The sequence below is a fragment of the Rhinatrema bivittatum genome, chromosome 6 (assembly GCF_901001135.1).
Source record: "Rhinatrema bivittatum chromosome 6, aRhiBiv1.1, whole genome shotgun sequence".
NCBI lineage: Eukaryota > Metazoa > Chordata > Amphibia > Gymnophiona > Rhinatrematidae > Rhinatrema > Rhinatrema bivittatum.
In genome coordinates this window covers 298,369,258-298,394,923 of record NC_042620.1, presented here as the reverse complement: position 1 = coordinate 298,394,923, position 25,666 = coordinate 298,369,258, and the positions used below count along the sequence as shown (strand labels likewise).

The window sequence follows — 25,666 nt, the reverse complement described above, 5'->3', positions numbered from 1 at the left end:
TGGCAGTGATAGTAATGAGCAAAGACTACGGTGGGGCTGTTTTCTGTAAAGCTCCTGAGTCAAGTAAATGGCTGAACACCTGTCAATGTTCCACTTCATGGCATCGTTTTGTTTTCTCAAGCTGGGGGGTGGCTTTTACTTCTGATACATAACCTCCTGCTCACATTCAAATTCTGCAGACTAGAGAGGATTTAATATGTCACACAGATTTGGCTAGCAAAGGCGGCACTGCTGTTTTATGTGTATGGATTGCAGGAAACCTCCAAAATCGGAAAGAGTTAAATGGTGAATTAGTCCTATTTTCTGAGACAGAGACAAGACTTGTGGAAGAAGTCCACAGTGGTTAGATGAGGGCTATGTTTACTCCTAGGGGAATTCTGTGCAAGTGGGCAGAGCAGATTTTGCGCAGAAAGCCCCTCCTGTGCAGCGTTTTCACATTTTGCACAGAATCTGGCTGCAGAAATGTGGGGAGCCAAACAGTCCCTGTTTTCAAGGGCCAGTCCCTGCTTTCAAGGCCCACACAGTGGCAGTTTAAGCATCGGCCCTTGCAGCCAAAAGCGGCAGACAGTGTTATCAGTCCTAGCTGCAGGAGTGGGAGGAAGACAAGTGGGGGTGGCATCACTGTCAGCTTGCTCCATCCTGCAGAGGCAGACAGGATCGGCTTTGACCACGCAAGGGGAGGCAGGCCACGTCACTCTCCTGCATGGTGGAAAGGAGGTAGGTGGCATGGTCAGAATATAGGCCACGTCACAATCCGCATGGTCCAGCAGAGCGGCAGACAGCATCAGCTTTGGCCTCATGGGCAAGAGGCAGACCACATCACTGTTTGTCCGTCCAGAGGGAAGTAGGTAGTGACAGAAACGTGGAAGGAGGCAATAAGTTTGGCAATCAGGATGTTAGGCCTTAGGAGGTAGAGAAGAGAGTGCAGAGGGAGGCAGGGAGAAGACCTAGGAGGAGAGAGGAGGAGGGAATCAGGCTTTTGAGGAGAGAGGTGGCAGGGAACCAGTAAGAACATGGAGAGGACTGGGGAATGGGGCACTAGTGAAAGTGTGTAGAGAGTGCAGGGAGTCAGAAAGAAGATGGAGGGCCTGGAGGGGGTCAGGGAAGAGAAAGAGAGCAGAGGGAGTCAGTTCCAGGAGAGGGGGGGGGGGCAGACAGTATGGAGGGGGGTCAGGTCCATGGAGGAGAGCAGAGCATAGAGGTTCAACCCGGGAGGTAGAATGCAGAGGGCTAAAAAGCTGGGGGTTGAAGGGGTGGAGATAGAGTGGAAGGAGTTGAGTCTGGGGCTGGTGGAGGAGGGGAGTGATAAAGGAGAACGATGGGCCTGAGGGGGGTAGAATGAAAGGGGTTAGGCCACGGAGCGTGGCGGGACAGCCTTGTGATCCACTCCTACAGTCTACTCCTAGTGGACCTCTGCACAAAAACATTTACAATTCTGCATCTTTGAGTAATACGTTTTCTGTATTACATTTTAAATTAAGTACTTAAAAGACTGTGATTTATATTGTGCTATTTCCACCAATATAAAATATGCAGAATTTTGCAGAAGTTTTAATTTCTGTGTGCAGAATCCCCCCAGGAATTTGTGTTGGAGTATTTCAGTAACACAGCTGGCAAAATATGAAAGCCCAAAGACCAAAAAAGGTACAATCAGGGTCAGATTCACATCTCCTGCATCCCCAAAGCCAAAACTTTTCAGCGCTGACAGGAGGGATGAGGGGGAGGATTGTGCCACCTTTAACCTGGGTCGCCTTGCATGGTGCGGGCACTCCTCGGCACTGCCAACTGTACCTAACAGGAAATCCAGTGCCGGGTGCAATGTCATACTGCGCAAACGTGGAGAGCGTCACTTTTGGTCTTTAGGGATCCGTTTCGCGCAGGCTTTCTCCCATTCTGTAGCTACGGAAAACATGGCCTTTGAAAATGCATATTTTAGGGACTTGCTTGGGCCTCAAAGGGGAAAATCACTCCAGTCAGTTGAAAGTACCTACTAGAATGAAGAATGAATTTTTAGACTTGCACACAGCCCAGGTCTGCCAGACCATTTGTTACATCTCCGACCTTCACCAGCACACTGCAGCGGTGCTGATGCCAGAATGAAGGAGGAGAGGGCAGGCAGGGCTCCGCCATTAGCGTTAGGGAGCAAAGGAAAAGCAAACGTGAACCCCCAGGGAGCCTGGCGGAGCGGGCAGTGCTGCGCAGTGCCTAAGGTCAGGCCTTCCGCTCCCTGGGTCAGCTGGAGCTGGGGGATACTGGGAGGCAGCATTCACAGCCCTGGGCCATAGGGGAGTCCCAATACCTAGTGCATAAAATCTGGCCGAAGAATGTCGCCACTACGACTGGACTAAAGAAGAGGGGGAAAACAAAATCCCGTGAAGCGATGGCTCATGGAGCCGCAGTCCCACAGGGGGCTGGTTTTGAATGAGATGGAAGTTAAAAAAAAAAAAAAAAAAAATGCAGGAGAAATCAGCCAGGCCAAAGGGGACAAAAAAATACCCAGAGTGCAGACTGTCTATGCAGCAGCCCTTCAGCCCCTTTCTCTTTGTCCTCTCTGTGGCTCTTTCCTTCAGAACACAGGAAGCACCCGCTACAGGGTCCGTTCCCATCACAAGGAGGGAGCATGCAATGCAGCCCTCATGGAAAGAGCACTGTGTGCTGAGTAGTTCTGGACCAGACAGCCAGGTCCAGTCAGAGGTACTGACCGGGCGCTAAACGTCTGGTTTTGCAGGTGGATCCTCCTTTTTCCCCACAGCCTTAGTTAGAGGAAGAGAAAGGCAGGTCGGAGCCTATGGGAGGAGAGCTGTGCTGAATCCCTGCCTCCTTTCCCGTGCTGTGATTGCACAGCCCAGCCCTCAGCTCCCAGTGCTTCTGCAGATACATAGACAAAATGCTTAGGCAGTTCACTGGCAGGATCTAACATTTATGCAAATCAGGGGGTACCATTCTCCCACCCCAGCCCCACCCGGTCCTCAAGTGACCAGTCCTGGTCTATGGAAAACTTGGCATCCCTAGTGGTGAGTGTGTGCAGACCCCAGGCCTGGGATCTGAGAGACTCCTGTGCAGTCTCTCCTCACTGCACAGGCATCGCAGGGCCTATGGATGGAGAAGACACTGCAGAGAGGGAGTGCGTGGACACCATGGGGGAGAAATGCAGGTCTGGGAGTGAGAGGAGAGCCAGAGCAATCTGTTGGCAGATGGGAAGCAAAATGGAGAGTAAACTGGGCTGGGATGGGGAAGAAAGTCAGGGAGACGGAATGAGAGAGAGAGAGAGGGTGGGAGGAAGGGGAAACTGGAGAAATGAAAATGGAGGAAGAGTCATGGAAGAGCGAGAATGGAGAGAGAGAAGCGAAGCGACAGGAGGAAAGAAGAGATGGCGAAAAGGGAGATGAAAGAGAAATAAGCCAGAGGCAGATGGGAGGAAGAAAGAGAGAAAGGTGAGTACCAACATAGAAGGAATGAAAATGGAAAGGAAACCCAGGAAGAGGAGTGAAAAGAATGAGAAGATGACAATGAAATTAGAACAGGATGAAAAGAAAAAAAAAAAACAAAACAGACAACAAAGGCAGAACAAGCCTTTTAAATGTAGCTTTTTGGAATCTGTGAGTTTGAAATGTATTCTGTTGTTGTAAACTGTGATTACCTTTGTATTTGCCAGTGTTTAATAAAAACGTTGAATCATAAAAGTATTGTTATTTATTGTGTGGGCAATTTCTTGTTAACATTTCTCTTATTTTCTCTAACTGACACGATGCTGCTCTACTCTACTGCAGCACTCATTTGTGTGCTTCATATTTAACTGCTTACAAGGTCAAATGTACCAAATGCTACATCTGGCCTATTTCTTTGGGGATTAAAGAACTGGCTCCATGCCACAAGAAACAGACTAATCAAGGCCTGGCTACCTCAGTACTAGATGAATGGGCTTGTAGTTTTGCTCATCTTCAGGATCTATTTCAGACCCGTCAGCTAAACGTGGAAGGAGGCTGCTGAAGAACAGAACAGTGCCACAGGCACTGTTCCCTCTGAGCCGTGGGCACATGCGTGAGCCCCGCGCAAGTGGGCCAAACTTAGGGCGCACAAGAAATCCCAATACTATTTGGCTGCGACTGGCTCGTGGCACACAAATTTGAACTCGGCTTATACAAAGTTGCACAAAAGGAAATGCGCACGCAAAGGTGAATTTTAGAAACCGCATGCACACCAAGATCGGGAAACAGGCGCGCGCGCACACATGCGCGTCCAGCTGATTTCATAACCTGCCCACCTGCGTGCACAAGTACCGATAAGCAAGTATCTCGCATTGGGGAAAGAGGGGGCAGAATGTGGGCGGGGGCCAAGAGATATGTGTGCACGCAGCTATGTGCCTCGGCTCCTGCCCAGGTATATTTCAGCACAAAATGATTTTTGCTCTGGAGGATATGCAAGTCTTAATAAAACTATTTCCAGACATCTCTGCAGGGTCTCAGGGATCTGGGTTAACTGGGAGGAGAGTGCAAGCTAAAGAACCAGGAGGGTTTGGAGAACTTAGCTCTAGACTGGGCAAACTGGTGGATGGACTGGTAAAACTGGACATGGGCTGGATGCACATCTCTTATAAATAATTCCCTCACTTGCACATCCCAACGCTGACTTGCGCTGTTGTGCAGGCACAAGCTTACAATTAAGAGCACGTACATGCGCACCAGGGCTATTTTATAACATGCGCGCAGGACAGAAAATTGTCGCGTATCTGGCCGCAGGCCCATATACCCATGTATGTGTGCACCTATGCACCCATTTAAACGTTAACGTCATAGCCTTTCAAAAATTAAGAGGGAACACTGGCCACAGGTAAACCTAAAACATAAATGTGGCAAAGGGCTGCCAAAGATACAGCGTGTGGGCCCTGCATCCCGCAGGCGGATTGGTCCTTCTTAGGGAAATCAATGGGAGAATCCATGCATGCATCAGGGTTAAATCCTGGACCGGATTAACCTGTTTCCTATAACAGTTGGGTTGGTGTTTATCGATGTCATTATATTTTTTTTCTCCTTACTCTCAGTGGATTGTGAGCTTGCGCACCGCCTTAACGGAGGCGCACTAGATCTGTGGAAAGCAGCAGCAGGACACAGGCATCATGAAACCTTTTCCATGGTGGGGAACAGGGGGGCCCTTGCCATTTTACTAACTGCTCTGCTGTTGCTAGGACAAAATGGATGCTCCTGGCAGCAAAGCAAGCTCTTTCAACTATATTTCTGACTACTTAACCTCACGCACAGCTTTTACATTCTAAGCTTCGTTCTGAAATTATAAACTGAACGCAGCTGCTTGTATGGCATCCTTGCTCCTTCGACTCTTTTAAAACCAAACGCAGAGAAATCAACTGTGGTATCACCCCTAATGTGACCATTTGCTCCATTAGGACAGGAAGGTACAAAAAAAAGTCTTCTCCCCTCCTTGTACCCACCTCCCTACAGGCCCTAATCTACTCTCTCTGTGGTTTTATTAACCTTTCCTCCTTAGCCTTTCATGGCAGCCGCTTATCAAGGGCTGCAAAGCTTTTAAAGGATACCCTTGGCATGAAAGAGCTGAATGAAACCAAATTGCTTCCTTTGTCTACTGGAAAGCAAATGAATGCTTTTTAAGGGAGCTGTAGGGTGGAGACCATTTACTGAAGCACTTTGTAGGGAGCCAGCGTAATCTGCATTACAATTACCTGCATCCTGCACACACCGCAAACCAGTAATAAGAAACCACCCCTGCCTAGCGTCTAGCCTTATTTAAGGAGTGTGAGGGGGTGCAGGAGGATGAGCTTTAATGGCAAGCTAAGTCTTACCCAAACCCCGCCCAGAAGCAGCAAAAACATATTTGGTTTTACTCTAGTGAGGATGACAACGGGGTGGAGGAGGGGGGGATTCTTATCCTAGGAAATTAGGTGGGATTTGATGCACATTTGCATAATTTTCAAACACATAAAGGACCGAAGGAAGTCCCTGAGCTGTGTACCAGCTGCACAGCGAGCAGGAGACTAGCACTGGCACCTGAAACCTGTTCATTTCACTCCATACTGTGAGAAATGCGCTCTCTGTCTTTGTCGCTCTCCTCTTTTTTTTTTTACTCTCTCTCTCTCTTCCCTGTAGCTCTGCCAAACGCAGTCCATAAGCACACAATGCATTCCTAAAATGAGGGGCAGCGCTGTATTATCACGCATTCCAACAGAATAAACAATGCCAATTAAAGCTGTCAAGGTACCGAGCTCCCAGAGCTAGCACCAAGTCCATGCATGATACTTCCCGGAGGACAAGCGAAATGCATCCTTTAACAGAACTGGAAGCATGGCAAACCTCGCTGGGTTCTGGGGGTTTTTTTTAATCTTTAAACTACTGGAATAGAGAATCTAGAAAGGAGTAAGACTTTACGTCAGAATGAACACCCCCTCTATGTGAAGCGAAGAATACAGAAGGAAAAGAAAGCATGTACCTTTTTATCAGATGTGCTCTGCTGTTCACATAGTTGGAATCAAATGAGTAGTTTTCAGTCTGGAAAGGAAGACAGAGGGGGAACAGGTTAGGCACAGGCATCTCTGATGCACAGAAGAGAGAGCTGCAATATTGTACGTACAGTGGAGCCCTCCTCACCCTGCCAGGTTCTGTACAGGAACCCGAAGCCGGGGCCACCAACCCAAAGGGCCAAGTTATCAAGCAGAGCACCAGCCTTGAAAGGACAATCCAGAGCAGCGCACACACACACACACACACACACCAGACATGGCCAGGAAAGGTTATGTTAAGAGAAAACACACCATCAGAATGAGATGGGGGAGGAAATATGACCCGGGGTTCGCAGTTGCCTCTTCTATTTTAATAACTTCCAGCAACTGTTAAAAGCTTTACTTGTTCCCCCCCCCTTGCTCTGGTAGGCGCACGGCTCTGGATTTTCACACTTGTAACTTGCAGGCTCTCTCGGCAGAGGCATCCTGCTGCCCTGCGCCACTGTCCTGCCACAGAATGCCGTCGCTGGCAAAACTGTTGGCAAGGAAACAGCTCTTTCACTAAAACATCTGCACGCTTTTCCAGTCACGTCTGCTAGTGCAGGGTATGCAGCCGCATCAGGAACAGGTGGCTCATGGGAGATGCAAACATACGGGCAGGAAACTTTAATTATTGTGCGTTTTATAACGTTTCAGGCAGAAATCAAAGAGAAAACTGCTCCCCCCGTCGTAAGGGGAAGCGCGGAAGTGCTTAATTTTCCCAGAGGCAGATGCACAAATTGTGTGAATATATGGTATATACGCTCCCACTGTCAGACAGTAAAGAACCCAACTTTTCAATGAGTGGTCTTTCAAGAAGTCTATTTCACAGCTGACTGGAGTTTATCACAGAAATCCGAAACTTATTTCCTTAAAAATAGTGTTTTTGTAAAGAAAAGGCAATTTCAATTGACCTGAATGCTAGTAGCGGGCAGCAGAACCAGGAAGGGACGGGTGGCAGGAGTCCAAGTTTGCCCATATGCCGCCCTGTCACTGTACAGAAACCTTCTTGACCCTTTGGCTCAGATGAAACATCAGGTCTGAGCTATGAAGTGAGGACACCTCCTTCTTTTTGACCTTTTGCTCCAGAATGAGGGGAGGTTAATGCCCTGCTACCCGACCCTCAATAGGGACATTAGCACCACTGCCAAAGAAGACTACGCCTCTGGTTGTTTAAAAAAAAAAAAAAGCATATGGCAATTGATTTGTCACAAGAAGACCTGTATTGTGATCTGCGTTTTGCTTGTACAGCACCTTTGACAAAAGGACTTTAGCAAGTGAAAAATAACACAAAAGCTGGCTAGAAGAAAATGGAATGGTACATCCAGTTTAATGTACCCGCAGAGCCAGAATACAAAAACAAATGTTAAAGCAAAAAAAAAAAAAAAAATCAATTCTTAAAACAGTTCAAATGACCCCATCAATAAGATTCCTCCTTCAAGTTCTGCATTGAACTCACTGCTGAGAAAGCAGAAGTGTGCAAAATTCTTGAAAGCTTCTCCTACGTCAGGTGCTCCCAAGGCAATGAATCTACACAAATTGGGGTGTGGATTGTCATCCGGTCTCCTGGAGACATCACCCATGAAAAGTCTGAAAATATTAAGTAGCTGAAGTGTAGATTATAAACAGGAACCCAGAGCTCCTGCATTGCCCTTAACCTCCCCCTGCTTCCCCGACACCCACACAAAAGTAGTATTAGTAGGTTGTCATACCTTTGAAAGTTCCAAGCCCCCCCCCAAAAAAAATGTTGTAATGCATGAATTTTGTAGAAGCCGAAGTCCCTTCTTCGAATGTCACGTATACGGTTCTCCAAAGCTCATGCACTACAACATCCTTTCCAGCTGGTCCTTTCAAAAAGGTATCACAACCTACAAAGGCTCCAGGAATAATACAGTGAATAGAATGCTGCACTTAAAAGAAAAAAAATATAAGGGAAAAAAATATTAGATTAAAAAACAAACAAAAAAAACCCCTAGGAAAAAGAGCAAAACAAAACCACTGACAAAAGAAAGCAGAAAGGGACAACCTAGCATTCTGAGGACCCTCGCTAGTATGACTGCTGCTGTTTTAACCCAGGCAAGCTATAACACAGAGAGCAAACACAAACCGCGGGGAAAGAAAGAGATACCACTGCAGGGATTTTTGGTTCTGAGCAGAAGTCACCCAGTTGGAAAATGACAAGAGAAAATACAGTGCCTGGGCTGCAAAGTGAAACATTGCCTCTTTAAAAACTGTGCTCTCTTCTCAAGCAGCTGAACACATGGGGCACTGCCAGGCTTCCTCTCAGCAGCACCACGCAGAAAATAGATAGCAGGTCCACGGGTGACCACAGAACAATTTCCAGGGGAGAAACAATGTGACCGCAGCCTGCTCCAAAACTAATTGCTTTTAATTCCCAGGTGTAACCAATTTCAAACCTGACAGGAAATGGAAAGGTGTTTTATTACCAGAGTATAATTAACATGTTAAAATATTTATTGCATGGATATGTAAATGCAGGCAGGTAGTTGTCAGTCTCCTGTTGGATTGTGGGGCACTGCTTTTGCTGTATGTTATTATATCGAACAGCATTCAAGAAGCATTCTCGCTCTGCAGCACGGCTAGCAAGAAACATTACTGCACAAGTGACCGGGATTTTAGATCATTAAATACATCCCTTGCAAATAGGTCATTATATTCAAAACTTTCTGACCGCTGGATTTTCTTTTGTTTATCCATCCCTACAAGTCAGAATCCTCCAAAATATTTCAATTTTGACAGCACAGAACAAGAAAAGATCCTACAAATTGCATCTAAATGATCCGAGTTGGCAATGCATCCTCCAGGGAAGAGCCCAGAACTGTGGGTCCAGGTTCGAATTCCACACCTGCCTCCAAGAACTGTTCTCAGGCCATAGGGAAAACAAAATATTTGTTCCCACATAAGTCAACAAAAAGCGAATTTTCATAAGCCTCTTACTGTTGCTGGCCCCCAGGGAAGCTGCCATGGCTCAGTCTGTCACTCTTATCTTGGGACCATAAGCAAACCTCTTCTGGGTTGTTTTGTTTTTTTTTGCTTTCATTCCCTTTCTCTCTCTCTCTCTCTCTTTCTTTTTAGGTTGTAGAAATAAGGGTCATAGGACATAGTAAGGACATTGGCTTTCTCATCTGTTACCAGATATAGGCCCTTTGAACTGCAAGGTTTTTACTGTCAGTCATCTCACACCCCCAACCCAACCGCCTTTCCCTTTACTGAGCTGTAATGACCCAGACGACTCTGTACTATTTAAACCCAGTGTAACTGCGCTGATGAAGAGAGGATGCCAGTCCGAGATGAATTCAGTTAGTCGAACGAAACGATATCTATTGGACCAAATGCAATAAAGTGCGCGTAAAAGAACGTGCGTCCAAACGGGCTGCCCGGTTTTTAATGCGCGCACATCCAACTCTCCCGGGCGCACGATGCAATACGGAAATGAGCTGCCGCGCCAAAACACGACACGCTAGTGTTAAACTGTGCGTCCCTAGCGTGCCCTGGGCATCGGGCGCCCGGGAGACCTGGCTCTGGGCGGGTTACCAAAAACGGGCGCTCAGTTTGCAGGCGTCTTTTATTCCGCAGCAGCCAGTTTACCGGCTCGCAGCATGTAATTCTGTGTGTGTGTGTGTATTGTGCGCCCAGCTATTTTTTTTTCAGGACGCTGCTTTCTGCGGTTCCTCCTACTTGTATCGCGACGATCTTAGGTAGGAGGAACCATGGAAAAGCAGTATTTTTTTTTTGTTTTTAAGCAGACCCCTTGATGGGCGGCAAGAGTTTATGCCTGTTCTGGGGCAGGTGTAAAATTTGACGGGTTAAAAAAGTGCTTTCTTTTTGCATTGTGGGGTAATAGCCAATGGCCTCGTTCCTCGTGGCATTTACATGTGATGAGCACTATTAGCCACGCCTTTGTTTGGACAGGCGGTTTTGGAGGCGCTGATCCCCTTACCGCACCGGGGGTTATGGATGCGCGTCCAAGACACGCGTCCAACCACCCGTTCACCTCTGCGCTAGGCTGGGCGCACTTTATTGCGCGGGCCTCTATGTACAGGCAGGCGGGCTGATCCAACAGCCACAGCGGTACTCTCTCAACTGAATACGGGGCCGACGCGGTGAAGGTGCGCTCGCAGGACGCACAGTTTAACCCACAGCTACGCGCGCGTTTTTTTTGTGCATTAACTATCCTGCAGCAAGGAGTTCTGAGCACAAAACGGTGCATGCGGGCTGGCGCCCTCTCGTGCAGAAATCCCACGTTAAAGACGGCATGAGTTACTGCCCCCGGTGCAGAGAGGGGAGCTAGCGTAACTCGTCAGAAGGGAAGTGAAGCTTCCAGGGCTAACGGCAGTCTATCAGCAAAAGCTGGAGTTCGGGTGTGAGGGCTCGTGTGCAGAAAGCATGCTTTGTGCAGAAAATAGGACTTGTGTGCACAAAAAAAAAAATGTTTTCAGTGCTGTAAACAGTTTTTGCGCGCATAGATCCGATTTCAGGTGCAGAAAACAAGCATAAAAGGGAGGGGAAGGTGACTTTTCCTCGGCCCTATGCTTTCTTTTCCTGCAGTGCTCTGTCTTGCTCCCCTCCCCAGGCCAGGGGGGGTGGGGGGGGGCTTAGCCCGCCAGCCAGGAGCTAGCCTTGCCCCCCTGCCACGGGCCCGAGGGCTTAGGCAGCTGCCATGGCTACTTTTCCCATAGCTTTGAGGAAACCTGGAAGGCGGTACAAAAATATCCTGCAGCCGCGACAGCCGCTTCTTTCGGCTCGCAAATCATCGTTTCTGCGCTCGAAAGATGATTTGAGAGCCAACCGAAGCCATGGCCACGGTTGCATGCAAGAAGAGGAGTGAGCACAGAGGTTATTTTAAGTTTGGAGGAAACTATGCGTATAAACTCCTCCTCCTCCCTCCCCCCAGTTAAAATGTGCTATCAGCCTACGGCAAAGCCTGAGCGCACATTTTAACTTGGGTTTGCGCACTGTTTTAACTTCCAAATACGTCAGCGTAGCATTTGCTTATTGCATCAGGAGTTTCATTTTGGGGGTTTTTTTCGGCACAGGTTTAAAAAACCGTGCACAGAATTTCTTGCCTTAGTGGATCAGGCCCAGAGCGAGCTCTTTTAACACGGGGGCTTCTCAAGCGTTCACCTGCTATGTGACTGCGAAGCACCAATGCCGTTCAAATAAAAAAAAGTTAGCAAAGATATAATCCCAGCTCCACTGCGCAGTTGCACAGGAGGTAACCAAAGTAATGTCAGCTAAATCTGCGCCTGGTCACTCTTCTATCACATCATTTCCTGGCAGTGTTACTATTACAACTACTTAGCATTTCTATAGCCCTACTGGACCTAGGCTTCTTGCTTAGGGCCTGATTTACTAAGGCTTTTTCTCCCCATTCGATGTCTACAGAGGAAAAAAAAAGCTTAGCAAAGCAGGCCCCTATTGTCATCTTGGTATCTCCTGCACACATTAATGAGTAGCGGCTAACTTTCATTGTTGTGCCCGCCATCTTTCAGGCTTAGGAGGGCATGCTCTGTCAAAAGTCCTAGTCCCATTTAGTCACCTTGAAATTATTTCTATTTGAATAGAGATTTAGAAAAAGGCAGGTCACTTCCTGGCTCGCCAAAAACAGAGTTACATTGAAATTCAACAGAGTAGGTGGTGGAGATGAGACGTCCTCACAATCTGCCAGCTTCCAGGTCTCACAAGCCAGACTTTGCCCACATCAAGGCCCTTCGCCTGACCTTTTAAGCTCTATCCAACTTCTTTGCTGGTTTTCTTTGTGACTTTCTAAAGTTTATTTTGACAAACTGATTAAAAAATAATAATAAATTATGGAATCAAATTCCAGAAACTTGGATTTTAAGATGCCCGAAGAATTTAGACTCTGCAGCACAAAACCTTGGGGGGCCAAGGAAACAGAGCCCTCAGGAACCTGATAAAACACAGAAGCCTGTTCGGCCTCCTTTATTTAATTCTCCATCTCTAGATTCGCTTCACTTGATTGCATAAGATTCATTAACAGAAAAAGCTTGTAGTAAGCTTGTATTGAAACATGGTAGTTGACCCTAATTTGAACAGAAGTATTTGGCAGCGCACGGCCTGTGATCAGAATAGCTAGATGTGTATTGCATACTGTAGAGCTGGATTCTCAGGCTGCCCCCATGGGGCCTATGTACTAAAGGTTTTCTCCATTATGTGTCTGGGGAAAATGCTTCATACAGAGGGCCCATAATATATCTAAAAGTAGCAAAATCCCCAGCAGAAGACAGGTGCACACTGATGTCATGATGCAGCTGATCAGCCCAGCAAAATGTCTCTTGCACATTCCTGCTACATATACTTGCTATATCCCAATAATTCAGCAGCATCTTGTTCCATCTCGAGGTTACTCACTTTAAAATATTGCTAGCTTAACACATTAATTTCCTATTTTCAAGATAAATAATTCCTGCATTTTATTTGTACAGCTGGTACCACTTAAAAGCAAAATTAGCATTTTTAGTGTGGCAATAAATACTGCAAAGAACCTGAGGGAAAGGGAGAGAGACAACTGCTGGGAGAATCAGAGATGCTGGTGGTGGATACCGAATTGGTACAGCAATTAATCTGACGACAACACACGGGCTGGCGCCACGGACGGTATATTGGTGCGGCAAGACAATAAAGCCGGAGCAGCACTGGTTAAAAGTGACCTTTTCCTGAAATGCAATACCTGATTTAACAAACTGCAGGCTCCCCCGTGAGGAGTGTGCTAGGCGGCTGAAGCTGAGGGCGTTGGGGAAGGGGGGGCAGTGTGTGTGTGTGTGTGTGTGTTTGTGTGTGTGTGTGTGTGTGTGTTTGTGTGTGTGTGTGTTTGTGTGTGTGTGTGTGTGTGTGTTTGTGTGTGTTTGTGTGTGTGTGTTTGTGTGTGTGTTTGTGTGTGTGTGTGTGTGTTTGTGTGTGTTTGTGTGTGTGTGTGTTTGTGTGTGTGTGTTTGTGTGTGTGTGTGTTTGTGTGTGTGTGTGTGTGTTTGTGTGTGTGTGTGTTTGTGTTTGTGTGTGTGTGTTTGTGTGTGTGTTTGTGTGTGTGTGTGTGTGTGTGTGTGTGTGTGTGTGTGTGTGAAGGTGCAGTTGTGCTCGGCGCAGCTCGGTTATTACTTTCACCCAGTCATTACTGCCTGCAGATTCCAGGGGAAGATTTACAGCACGGGCCTGCCACTCCCTGCAGTTCCTGCAGCCCAGATTCCTGCAGCCAGGCCTCGGTGGAGAAAGCTGCCCAAGGAGAGAACCTTTTCCTAAGCCCATCAGCCGCCAAATATATCATACGTGCGGCGCAATTGTCTGCCTCTTAAATTAATAACCCAAACCCTCACCTGTCTAAGGGCACAGCTGATTGAGAAGTATGAAGCGCCGAGGACCGAAGTTAGAAAACCAGTCCCATAAAAGATGAGGGCAGGCCATAATTCAGTGGAACGGCCGCGCTTGTGCCTTTGTCCGGCACATTCCTCCCCGTTATACACTCCTTAATAAGGGCTGCACACGGTGTCAAAGGGGCCAGAGCTCTCTTTCACAAGCCTGATGAGCCGGGGGGAGGAGGGTGCAGCAGGTGCCAGACCCTACAAAGCCTGCTGGAATGTAACAAAACACAGGGATTAACATTCCTGAAAGCCCTGGGGGAGGGGGAGAGGATGCAGATCCTGGGAACAACACGTTTAGGAAAATCTTTCCATCTGGTTCACAGCACTCCTCCCAGCTGCACCCCAAAAGGAAAAAAAAACGAAAAAGACTTCATCTACAACTCTGTATCATATAAACTAGCACAGAAGCGAGACACGCCTATATGGCTGTTCTAACGGCAATAATTATATTTGTGATCTTATATATTGTAGACCGTCTATCTAAAGTGATTGTCATACATATTTAGAGCTTCTGATTTTCGGTTAAAACCGAAAAACTCCAATAAAACACCCCCCCGATGGGGCAATTGTGTTTTTTGGTTTTAACCAGAAAAACCTGAAAAAATAAGCCTACTGTGGAGGCCCTCTGATGACATCATCCAGCTGCTGCAGTCAAGAAGAGGCATCCTGCAACAGCAGGATGACATCATCAGAATGGGCCTAAAGAGAGCCCCGGCGGGGCTGCAGTAGACCTCGTGCTGCCATGGCCCAAAGAGAGGCCCATGAGGGATGCAGCTGACTCCATCCCACTATAGAGAAGAGAGGGAGAAGCCTTGAGAGTGTACGTGTGTGTGAGAGAGAGTTAGTCTGTGTGCATGTGTGTGTGAGAAAGAGAGATAGCCTGTGTGCCTGTGTGAGAGCCTGTGTTGTGTATGTGTATGAGAGAAAGCCTGTGTGTGTGTGTGTGTGTGTGTGTGCATGAGTGCCTTTGTCAATGTGTGTGTGTGTGTGTGTGTCTATGTGTATGTGCGTGAGTAAGCCTGTGTGCATATGCATGTGTGATAGAGAAAGTCTGTGGGTATGTGTGTATGTGAGCGAGCCTATGTGCAAGGGTGCGTGCGTGTGTGAGAGAGAGAGGTTGTGTGAAAGAGAGAGAGAGCCTATGTGTGTGTGTGTGTGTGTGTAAGGAAGAGGGAGCCTGTGTATGTGAGACAGAGGAAGTATGTATGTGAAAGCATGGGTGTGTGTATGAGAGAGAGGGAGTGTTTGTGTGAGAATGATACTGTGTATCCTCTCTCACATACACATAATGCATGGGTGAGAGGATACTCTGCCTGCCACCAGCCCAGAAGCCACACATATACAGCCTGCCATTAGCCACAAACAGTATGCCACATCTCTACCACCCCTACTTCCATCTCCTCCAGCCACACACACACCCTGCCACTCCCTCTAGCCACACACGCAAACACACCCTGCCACCTCCATGCCTCCACATTCTTAACCCCTTTCCACTGAGGCACATACATACTCCCTGCCACCCCCACCCTAGCTACATAGACACACCATGCAACACAGCATGTAAATATTTTAAGATAAATTGATATGCAGCTTATTAAATTTAAATCACCTAAAAATGTGCCAAGCAGTTTAACTTGTGCAGTGAAAACCCTGATAAACACCTATTTTTAGTACCTGCCAAATGCACCTTATTGCCTGAAAAAGAAACCCTTACATTTGCAATTCATAAACCCCTAGGATCAGAAGCCCTATACATATTGAACACTTATTAACTGCAGTGTTTTATTTCTTTTTGTCCTGTCATAGGTTACCTAACAACTGACTGCGCTTTCCTGATGCAGCAAAGCTCCTGTGCTGTTACTGCACACCACTATGTGTTTTCCAGGTCATTACAGGAAGGTTCCCTGACACAAAGAAATATATCCGTCAGCCCCTTCACCATTTAATCCTCTCTGGGAGATGGGAATGAGCCTTGGCAACTGAGGTCCTTATTAGTTTTCCATAGTTATTTGTGGAAGAGAAGGGATGTGCAACGTGAACAAGTTCAGCAGCACATTTAAGATACTTTCAGCTTTCCCTTGCTACATAGGCACACAGACAGGGCGCAGAGCTTAGCAGAGAGCAGCTCTATTGTTATTAGCTCCCTGAATGGCCACTGTTGCTATTTGTGCAGATGCTTTCAGGGCTCAAGAATTCAAAAACATCCTACTTAGCGCCTGGCTCGCTCTCTCTATCTTCTGATGGTCTCCAGGTTCAAAGGGCAAGAAAAACTGAGGTAGGCAGAGGAGTCTGTGTGTGACAAGCACCAATATGCATCACAAATATGCTGGGAAGGGCTTGAACAGAGGCAGAACTTGGATTACGGGGAGAACAAGGGGACCTCCTAAGTGAAACTGATTTTAAACGGTGCAATGCACAATTTGCCAAGGAATCTTTGACTCAGGCTTGGAAAACTACCTTGTGCATTCTCTGTCACATCCAATATATTCCAGCAATCTAGACTTCATCTTGAAACACGGCTAGGAGGCTCTATTGAGATTATTTTAGGGAGTTGGATTCCCCGGAAGACACTGTAATGCAAAAGTGGGGCTAGCTATGGATCAAAACAATCCCCAATAATTGATAAATGTGGATCAATATGTACATTACACATAGCTTAGCATTTATTTTATTTATTTATTTATTTATTTGAAGAGTTTTATATACCGTTATTCGGGAAGCCATCATAACGGTTTACAAAGTGAATAAATTTTAACAAATGGGTTTTGAGATATCATAACATGTTATAATTACAATAATAAACATAACCAAGTAAGTCTCTGCAGATATAAGGTTGAATGTGGAGGGAGGTTAGTTAGGTTGAGAATTAAGGTTATGAGTTCATTTGAGAGTTGGTCTGTGTAGATGATTGTGGATCCATGAAGAATTTATAAGCATAGTTTAAGCATAAGAATTATTAAAGCCTGAGATACTGACTCAGGCACACTGTTTCTGGCTGTTACTGATGAGCTGATAAGGTAGAAGTCAAGAGACATTTGGTTCCTGTAACATTTGTTTTTCTAAGAGATAACATTGATGAGAGCCTGCATTCAGGAGACTAGTAGAGGATATTTCCCTATCAGCCATAGCAAGAGTCATAAATCTCACTGTAACTATGAGTTTTAATTGCTATAGCTTAACAACTCCAGATGTTAGAGCTATGGGTGCAAATAGAAACCCCTAATTTGCAGACCCTGGACTAAAGTCAGAGCAAATAAGATATATAAAGCTGTGTGCAATGGTGAGTCATTGAGTGAGCCACAGACAGAGAACGAACAGTTGGTTTATGGAATTCCCAAGCTTCTAAGTCTTTCATTTCTGAGAATACATTATTCCATAGCCAGGAAGACCTATGTTTAGAGTATTCTCTGTATAAATTCTTTCCTTATTTCTATCTGTATTATTACAATCTTATTTACTTGTATTGATTTATGCAATATTGCTGTGCTGCTGTGTGATACTCTTCTTTGCTGATTATATACTATATATCTATCATATTGGGTAAATTAAGTTTTTCTTTTCCTATATTGTGTCCTATGATGTAATATATAAAACCACTCAGCCAATCTTTTACAGAGGCACACGGAATGATCGGCTTCCTGCAAAATAGGGAGCGGTACGAACCCCCTATACTACCTTCTCCCTTTTTCTTATGACATCTTGTTATTCTCTCTCTGATACCATTTCATTCTACAAGCTAAACTCAATAGTTTAGTGGACTTCCTCTTTTTTGGGTGGAGTTAGGGTGGGGAGTGGAGGTGAAGGGATCCATGAAACTCACTTTCAGATTCAGAAGTTCTGATCCCATGACAAAGCAAGGAGAGAAAGAGACAACGTGATGACATGACATCATCACCGCCTAGGGCAGCTGGACATCGTTGCACTGCGAGTCTGCAGATCTCAACTGAGGTAGGCGGGAATGGGTAATCAGCTGACATGGGAACCACCTGAGTCCCTTAACTGGTGGACTGTATCTCCTCAAACTGACCGGTTCCAAACAGGTGGTAGAATACATAGCTTGTGGTTAATAAGACAGTCCTGCAAGATAGGATGGGCTATCTCTAACTCTCTTCCGCAAGGTTACTGATCCTTGCCAAGGTCCTCTCAGTAAAAAGAGAGCAAAATGTTTTTCCACAAAAAAAATAGTAGTTTACAGTTCGAGGTGGGACAGGAGCTCCAGTAACACTGTGGACTAATACACTGTTTTCTAATCAGGATCGTCAGGTACTATACGCACTATTAAAATTTTAACCTGTTTCTCCTGATCATTAGAAAGATTAACAAGGTCAAGTTTTAAACCCTCCCAATTCCACCAGACACTTGATGCTGCTATACAAAGGTTCTCCACATTTTGTTATTTTCTTTAGTGAAGTCCTGTGCAGCCTAACGCGCTTTTGCATTTGGGTTTTTAAGTGCGCCAAGATTTAAATCTTGATTAATTAGTTCTTCTGTCTGGCAAATAAGGAAGGTTTGGTGCTGCAAACAGCTCAAACATTCCCGCAGCCAACCAGGAACTTTGCCCATCTGCCCATAAAAGTCTCCTGGACATCAGGATTGCCTACTGGAATTCTAAATTATTGCCTTCTCTGATACAAAGCAGATGTGGAGACTATCAATTGAGACATAGTATGAAGTATGAAAAGCTGGTCTTTGTAGACAGGTGGTTTAAACACACACCATATACACCAGGGTCCAAACCACTGATATAAGCAGTAACTCGTATGTTTTGCCTGGGTACTAACATTTGGGATATTAGCCCTGTAGCGCTCCATACTGCAGCATAGCGTGTTAGAGATGGTGACTCAAAGCGGTCAGTGAGCACCTACGCACAGGACTGATGCAGCCGCATGCTCGGACTTTCCAGTCGCCTGGCGATATTCATGGCCCCTTCCTGCTTTTATAAATTCAAATCATTGCAAGTGCTAAAAGGCTCTGTGGGCCATATACATGAAGGTTGGGTACTGTGCAGATGAGATGTACATGAGAAGAGTTTTATTGTATGAAATTTTATGATGGGTACTTGTACTGGTCAACTCAGCAAGTGAAGAAAACACACAGTGGGGAGGCTTAATGCACCAGAAGGGTAATGTTATGTCCATTAAAGCAGTAACTTGTTAAACTCTGAACCCTGGTACCCTAGAAAGGATTTTTTTTTTTTTTTTAACAGTGCCATCAGGTTAATACTAATACAGCCTTATCAAGATGATAATCAGGAAAGCAGCTCCTCTATTCATAGCACTGAATAGATCCATGATAGAAGAGGCCCATCTTTCAAACGCTTCAGAAACTTCATTCACCTTCAGGATAAAATAAAATTCAGAGAGGGGAAGGGTAATTGAATAACTCTGGCATTTCTAGTGGACAGATCTTTGCTGTCACTGCTGACTGAAAGCTGCAAAACAATGCAAGGAAGGCCAGCCCCCTAACTCCCCCCCCCCACCTCGAAGAGAAAACAGCCCCCTATTGACATGCACAATGGTTCAGAGGAGGCTTTGAGAGAAATCTGATTCAGCAATGCCCTCAAAACTGTGAGCCTACACTAAAAATAACCCGCCAGTGTTGACAGCTGAAATGCTCACTGACAGCCTTAACTACCCATTCTGCCAGAGGAATTTATGTGAGTCTCCTTAACACAGCCCGGCGTGTTGCCTCCAAAAACAAAGCAATTTACACCAGCCTGCCAAGTTCTTCCTGTTTCAGGGGGTTTCTTCTCACCACCATTTCCACAAAATTGTGTTAGCCTCCCGCTAGTCCCCAAACGCATGCTGCTGCTGGTGTGATGAGCATGTGAGGGTGTGACGCAAGGAGTGAGCTGAAACCCTGGCATTTCTGCAGACGCGTAAGCGTTTCCTCCCCTCTCTCAGACTAGGGCAAGAACTCTGGTGGCCATGTCGCCACAGGGACAGAGACTAAGGAGACACGGCCAAGAGAAGGCCCAGAAGAAGTGGTGGAGACAAAAATGGTCCATGTGATTCCTAAAAACCCAAAGGATTCCCGGAGGAAAGAGGATGGTAAGGAACCACTTGGGTGACTTGCACGGAGCGGCAGTGACAGCCCAGAACAGCAGGGGATATGACAGCATTAGGCTGCCTTAGAAGGCATGGGATAACCTGCTCCAAGCGGTGAGTAGAACACTGTACTCCCATCATACAATTTATTTATTTAACACTTTTCTATACCGACCTTCATGGTGGAGACCATATCAGGTCGGTTCACATCGAATAGGGGAACTGAACCAAGAACAGTAACCAAAAACAAAAGGTTGAACATGAAAAAGCAAAGTTACATTTAACAGGGAAATTAAACTTGGAGGCATAGACTGCTGGAAGGAAGGAAAGGCTAGAGATAGCGGAGAAATTATTAGAATAAACAGAGCAGTCAGGAGGCTCTTATTCTGGGCTTAGGGGTAAAATGGAAATCCATTGCTCCTAAAGGAAGTTCTGTCGACTATTGTGTGTCATGGGTATCTGAGAAGGCTTGGCGGAAAAGCCAGGTCTTAAGTTTTTTCTTGAATGTTGGTAGGCAGGGCTCCATTCTGAGGTCAGCTGGGATGTCGTTCCAGATAGTTGGGCCTGCTGTTGAAAAGGATCGGTCTTTAGTTGAGATGAGGCGTGTGGCTTTTGTAGGTGGGGTCTGTAGGGTTCCTTTATATATTTCTCTAGTCGGTCTGTTGGTGAGGTGGAGATTGAGGGGGAATTCGAGGTCCAGATGCAAGTGATTGTAGATGACTTTGTGGATTAAAGTGAGTGATTTGTGGAGGATTCTGTACTTCACTGGGAGCCAGTGTAGGTTACGTAGGATGGGAGATATGTGTTCTCCCCGGTTGGTGTTAGTCAAGATTCTTGCGGCAGCGTTCTGTATCAACTGTAGCGGCTTGGTGGTAGAGCTGGGGAGTCCCAAGAGGAGTGCACTGCAGTAGTCGATTTTAGCAAATATCAAGGCTTGCAGGACTGTTCTGAAGTCGTGGAAAAAAAGTAGGGGTTTGAGTCTTTTTAGGACTTGAAGCCTGTAGAAACAATCTTTGGTTGTGGTGTTGATCATTTTCTTGAGGTTTAAGCGGTTGTCTAGTAACACCCCGAGATCTCGTACGTGGGTATGCATGAGCTGAGAGGTTGGGTGCTAGATGCTGGGGAAGAGGGAATTTGTATGTGCATCTACCCAAAGTGAATAAATAGCTATGGGCCTAGCTCGTAAATCCTATAAAATGAAATGTAAGGCCCTAAATAAGAACACTGCAGGGGAAAAGAGGGAGCAAGGGGGTATGAGGGGGGATATTAAAATACTCCAAAACCATGAATAATGCCCAAGGGGGGGGGGGGGGGCAGTTTTCAGTGGTAATGGAGATCTAGAAAGAAGGGTCAAAATACAAAGCTCCAATGGGGGGCAGGCTGAGGAGCAACATAAGGAGATATTTCTTCCCGGGGGAGGGAAGTGATAAATGAAAAAGCCTCCTAGAGAAGGTGGTGGAGCAAAAACTACTGGAATTCCACAAAAAAAAAAAAAGAGCAGGGGATAAACAGAGGATCCTTAGTTGTGAGAAAATAAGATAAAAGCAGCGGTCGGATGGACTTGGTGGTACTGTAGCGGGAAGGGGTAACTGGGCAGCCTGGATCTGCCTTATGGTCTTTGCCGTCTTTTCCCGTTGTTCTTAACAATCTCGTAGGAAAGTGAAGACGTGTCGATGTATTCTTCTAGAGGAGGAAACAGCACAGCTGCAATGCTTCAGTCCTATCCTCCCAGGGGCTCTCAAGTGAAAGGATACTTCACAGATTGCACCATCACCTGCTAAAGTATCAGCGCCAACAAGTAACAGGATTAAAAAATCCCAGGCTCCATGATATCCCCAAACTCCCCGGAGGAACACTGCTCTTACGCTTTGTTACCTTGTTTTGTTTTTTTTTTCTTTAACTCCTGTGAGCTCAAATACTTGAAAGCATCTGTCTACTTATTCTTCCATTTCAGCATTTTTATACTGCATGTGAAATGCTACAGTAATACAGCAGTAACAATAAGGAGCCACGGCAAGCTGGGAAGGATTTGGGGGTCCTTCCCTTGCATACACTTTGCACAGAAGAATGTAATAATATTGCAAACTTATCATTTTAAATATAGGAGCCTAATATGATTATGTATATATCCAAGTACATTTCTCTGACAGTCGTCACAAAATGTTTCCCAAATTGAAGGGAAAGCCAGAGATCAAGCAGATTGAGCGGGCCAGCTGAGCCCGGTGGTTATTATCCGCCATCATATTCTGTGTCTGGATGCAGCCAATCTTGTGACTCCCCCTTTGATACTAAAATCTGGTTGACAATCAGATGTGCACAGAAAAATACATACCTATAAGATACACACACACACAGCAACATACCAAAAAATAAGGCTAAAACCTTTGACTAGGCCCTTTCCACTGTTCCCCACTAAAGTGTGCACAGACCCAGTCATGCAGGGTTCCTCCAACATACCTTCAACTGCCTTCAACCTGAACCCAGCAAAGAGGAGCACTGAAAGCGGGTGCTGCTCTCCCCAGCCTCCCAATCTGCACCAGCCCTGTCAGCACGTTCAAAAACTCATGGTCCAGCATTTCCTCTACGTTGAGCTCAAGATGAACGAGATGAGTTCTGAGCATGCTCAAATGTCCAGCAAAGACCGAGAGGAAGAGCAGGGACAGCCTGGGAGAAGCAGTGAGTGACAGACGAGGGAGCAGTGAAAGGCCTGCAGGTAAGCGGGATCCATGCCAGCCAGAAGATGAATACAGCAGTAAAGTGGAAAGGAGAGAAAGAAATGGGTGAGAGACTCATTGGGTTGGGGGGTAAGGAAACTAGAGGGTGACTAATTGGGACTGGAGGGAAGGGGAAGAGAGAAGCTGGGGGTGGGGCAGATGAGGCTGGAGGGCAGAGAGAGAGAGAGATGCCTAGCAGGATAATCTGGCCAGTCATTCAGAGAAAGGGAGAGCAATCAGGAGAAAGTGAGAGAGAGACATCCAGCCAGGCCAAGCAGCCTAACCAAGCAAATTCAGCCTAACTGCCTGGAGAAAGAAAGAGCGAGAGAAAGCCAACCAGATGAAAAGCCATGGTCTGTTTGCCTGTGGTGTAGCCTTCCTGTCTGTGTTTCTGGTGTAGTGTGTATCTGTCTCTGAGTGTATTGTGTGTCTCCTTGTGTCTATCTGAGTGTAGGATGTCTTGCTCTGTATTAAAAGGGTGTGTGTGGTCCGGGTGTGGTGTATCTGTCTATGCCTATCTGGGTATGGTGTTTGTCTTGGTGTGGTGTGTCTTTGTCTCCGCCTGGGTGTGGAGTGGAGTGGATTGTCTGTGCATTTATTTCTTTCAACAGCTTGAAGATAACAAAACTGGGGCTTTGAGCTGCTGGCTGGCACTGTGGTTGTACGGTTGCTTGGCCTGTAAGCCAGGCCAAGAATCCTGTATACCCTTTGTGTATATGTGTACACAAAGGGTATATGTGGAAAGGAATCCGGTACTTAGTTCTGGCACGACAGGAGGTATGTGCCAGAACTAAGTAGCGGATTCCTTTCCACCATCTGTTCTTATTTCCTTTTGCAACCCCAAAATTAAACATGCATCCCGGCACTCAAGAAGTGATGTCGGGTGCAGGATTACTGCAGTGGTGCCAGGCCCAGGACAGACACCCTAATTAACCCTCCCCACCCCCCACCACTAAGGACAGCCCTGTCAATGCTGTTCAAAAGCTGCATGAAGCATCAGCACAGAGGGCTGCAGAGTCTCTGAACAGGTGCAGTGATGACTCAGCGTACCCCTGTGCTTCACCTCATCCTTCCATCCTTACACTTCCTGTTCAAAGGAGATGGGATGCAGGGAAGGGCTGAGGCAGTGATGCACCTGTTCAGATATCCCATGGCCTGCACCCACTCTTCAGGAGAGCTTGGGTGGGGAACGAGTGGTCAAACAGAAAGAGATGAGGGAGGGAGAGGTCAAAGAGAAAGGGATGAGGGAAGGAAAGAAGGGAGGTGTGAAGGAGCAAGCGATAAGGGAGGGAAAGGGAGGTGTAGAGGAGGAATGATAAGGGAAAGGTGGAGGGGAAAAGGAAGGAAGGTGGGGATAAAGGTAAAGAATGGAGGAGTGAGATGATGGCGCGAGGGAACACAGAAATGAAGGAAAAATGGAGAATGAAGGAATGTGAAGGATAGAGATGAGGCGGCACGAAGGGAGGAGTGAAGAGAGATGGAGGGATGGAGGAGGAAGGGAAGGGAAGGAAGGAGAAACAGAGGGCGTGTATGTGTGGGAGGAACAAATAAGCAATGCGTGAGAGCAGAGTGAAGAAAGTGTGTATATGTAGGAGAGTTTTGGGAGGGCTGTATGTGTGTTAGGAGGAAGGGAGTGAGGTGAGTATGTCTGAGGGAGTTGGGAAGGAATGTCTGTGCTATCAAGAGGGGAATTTGGTGTACGAGGAAGAGAGATGTATGTGTGGGAGGAAGGGAGGCAAAGAAAGGAAGAGCATGGTAAATACCATGAGGTAAGAAAAAGACTAAAGAAAATATATAACACCCCCCCCCCCCCAAAAAAAAAAAAAAAAAGAAATGGGACTTAGGAATGAGATCAGCAGAAGAAAGGAGCAGAAGGATAGAAACATCTAGAAGAAAATCAGAGAACAGAATGGGTAAGAAAAGAAGAAAACAGAGGGGAGAAGAAAAATAGAAAATAAATAAAGAAAAAAAAGACAGAATAAAGAAACTGCATGAAAGAGGTAAAAAAAAGTAACAAAAACTTCTTCAAGTACATTTAAATCAAAAAACCTGTGAGGGAGTCAGTTGGGCTGCTAGATGTAATAATTCAGATTGTCAGACTAAAAAATAATAAATCACTGGGACCGGATGGCATTCAACCCAGAGCTCTGAAGGAATTAAAAAATCAAATTACAGACCTGTTTCTGGCAATTTGCAACCTATCATCTAAAACAGCCTTGGTAACAGAAAACTGGAGGGTGACCAATGTGTTGCCAATTTTGAAAAAGGGCTTCAGGGATGATCAAGGAAACTATAGACCAGTGAGTCTGACATCTGTGCCAAGCAAAATCATTTATACTGACCACAAAATCAAACTTACTAAACACATAAATAGGCATGGTTTAATAGGGTAGAGTCAACAGAGGTTTTGCAAAGGGAAGTCTTGCCTTACCAATTTACAAGATAGTTTTGTAAATAAATATGCAGACAAAGGTGAACCAGCTGATATAGTATATTTGGATGGTGATGGATCCGAAGGCATCGGAGCTGGTGTCGATGGCGACATCGGTGTCGATGGCTGGAATGGTACCGCATCGAGGAGCGCTTGTCGAACCGCTTAACGGATATATCCATCAAGTTCCACCCGCATAGCTGATGGTATCAGAGCAGCTATGAGGGGAGGCAGTGATGGCGATACCGATACCTCCTCAGAGCCCTGAGGAAGTATGGTGCCCTGCACCGGTATCGGTGGGGATCGCCCTGGTACCGTAGGCCTCGGAGCCTCCGCGCTCGTCCGAGCTTTCTTGGCGGCGGAGGCCAAGTCAGTCGATGGCTCAGCGGGCACCGGCTCGATGGCGTGCTGGCGTCGATGCCGATGCTTTTCCTTCTGCTTTTCACTGCCAGAGGTGGACGCCTTCAACGACGGTGAGGGGGAGGGAGTAGAAGCATCTCCGGCCTCACCTGGAAGTCGTCTTTTAAGAATGACTTGCCATATCGATCCAGAAGGCGATGACTGGGCTGA

The 25,666-nt window shown here is 46.3% G+C and overlaps 1 protein-coding gene across 2 annotated transcripts in view; it reads right to left on the bottom strand.

Moving 5' to 3' along the window:
• Positions 1-25,666, bottom strand: part of PCDH19 (protocadherin 19) — a 258,988-nt gene that overhangs the window by 125,357 nt on the left and 107,965 nt on the right. For both annotated transcript variants that reach the window (XM_029607436.1, XM_029607437.1), the window contains exon 3: positions 6,460-6,518. In XM_029607436.1, coding sequence (XP_029463296.1) covers positions 6,460-6,518 — 59 coding nt within the window. The remainder of the gene's footprint in view (positions 1-6,459; positions 6,519-25,666) is intronic.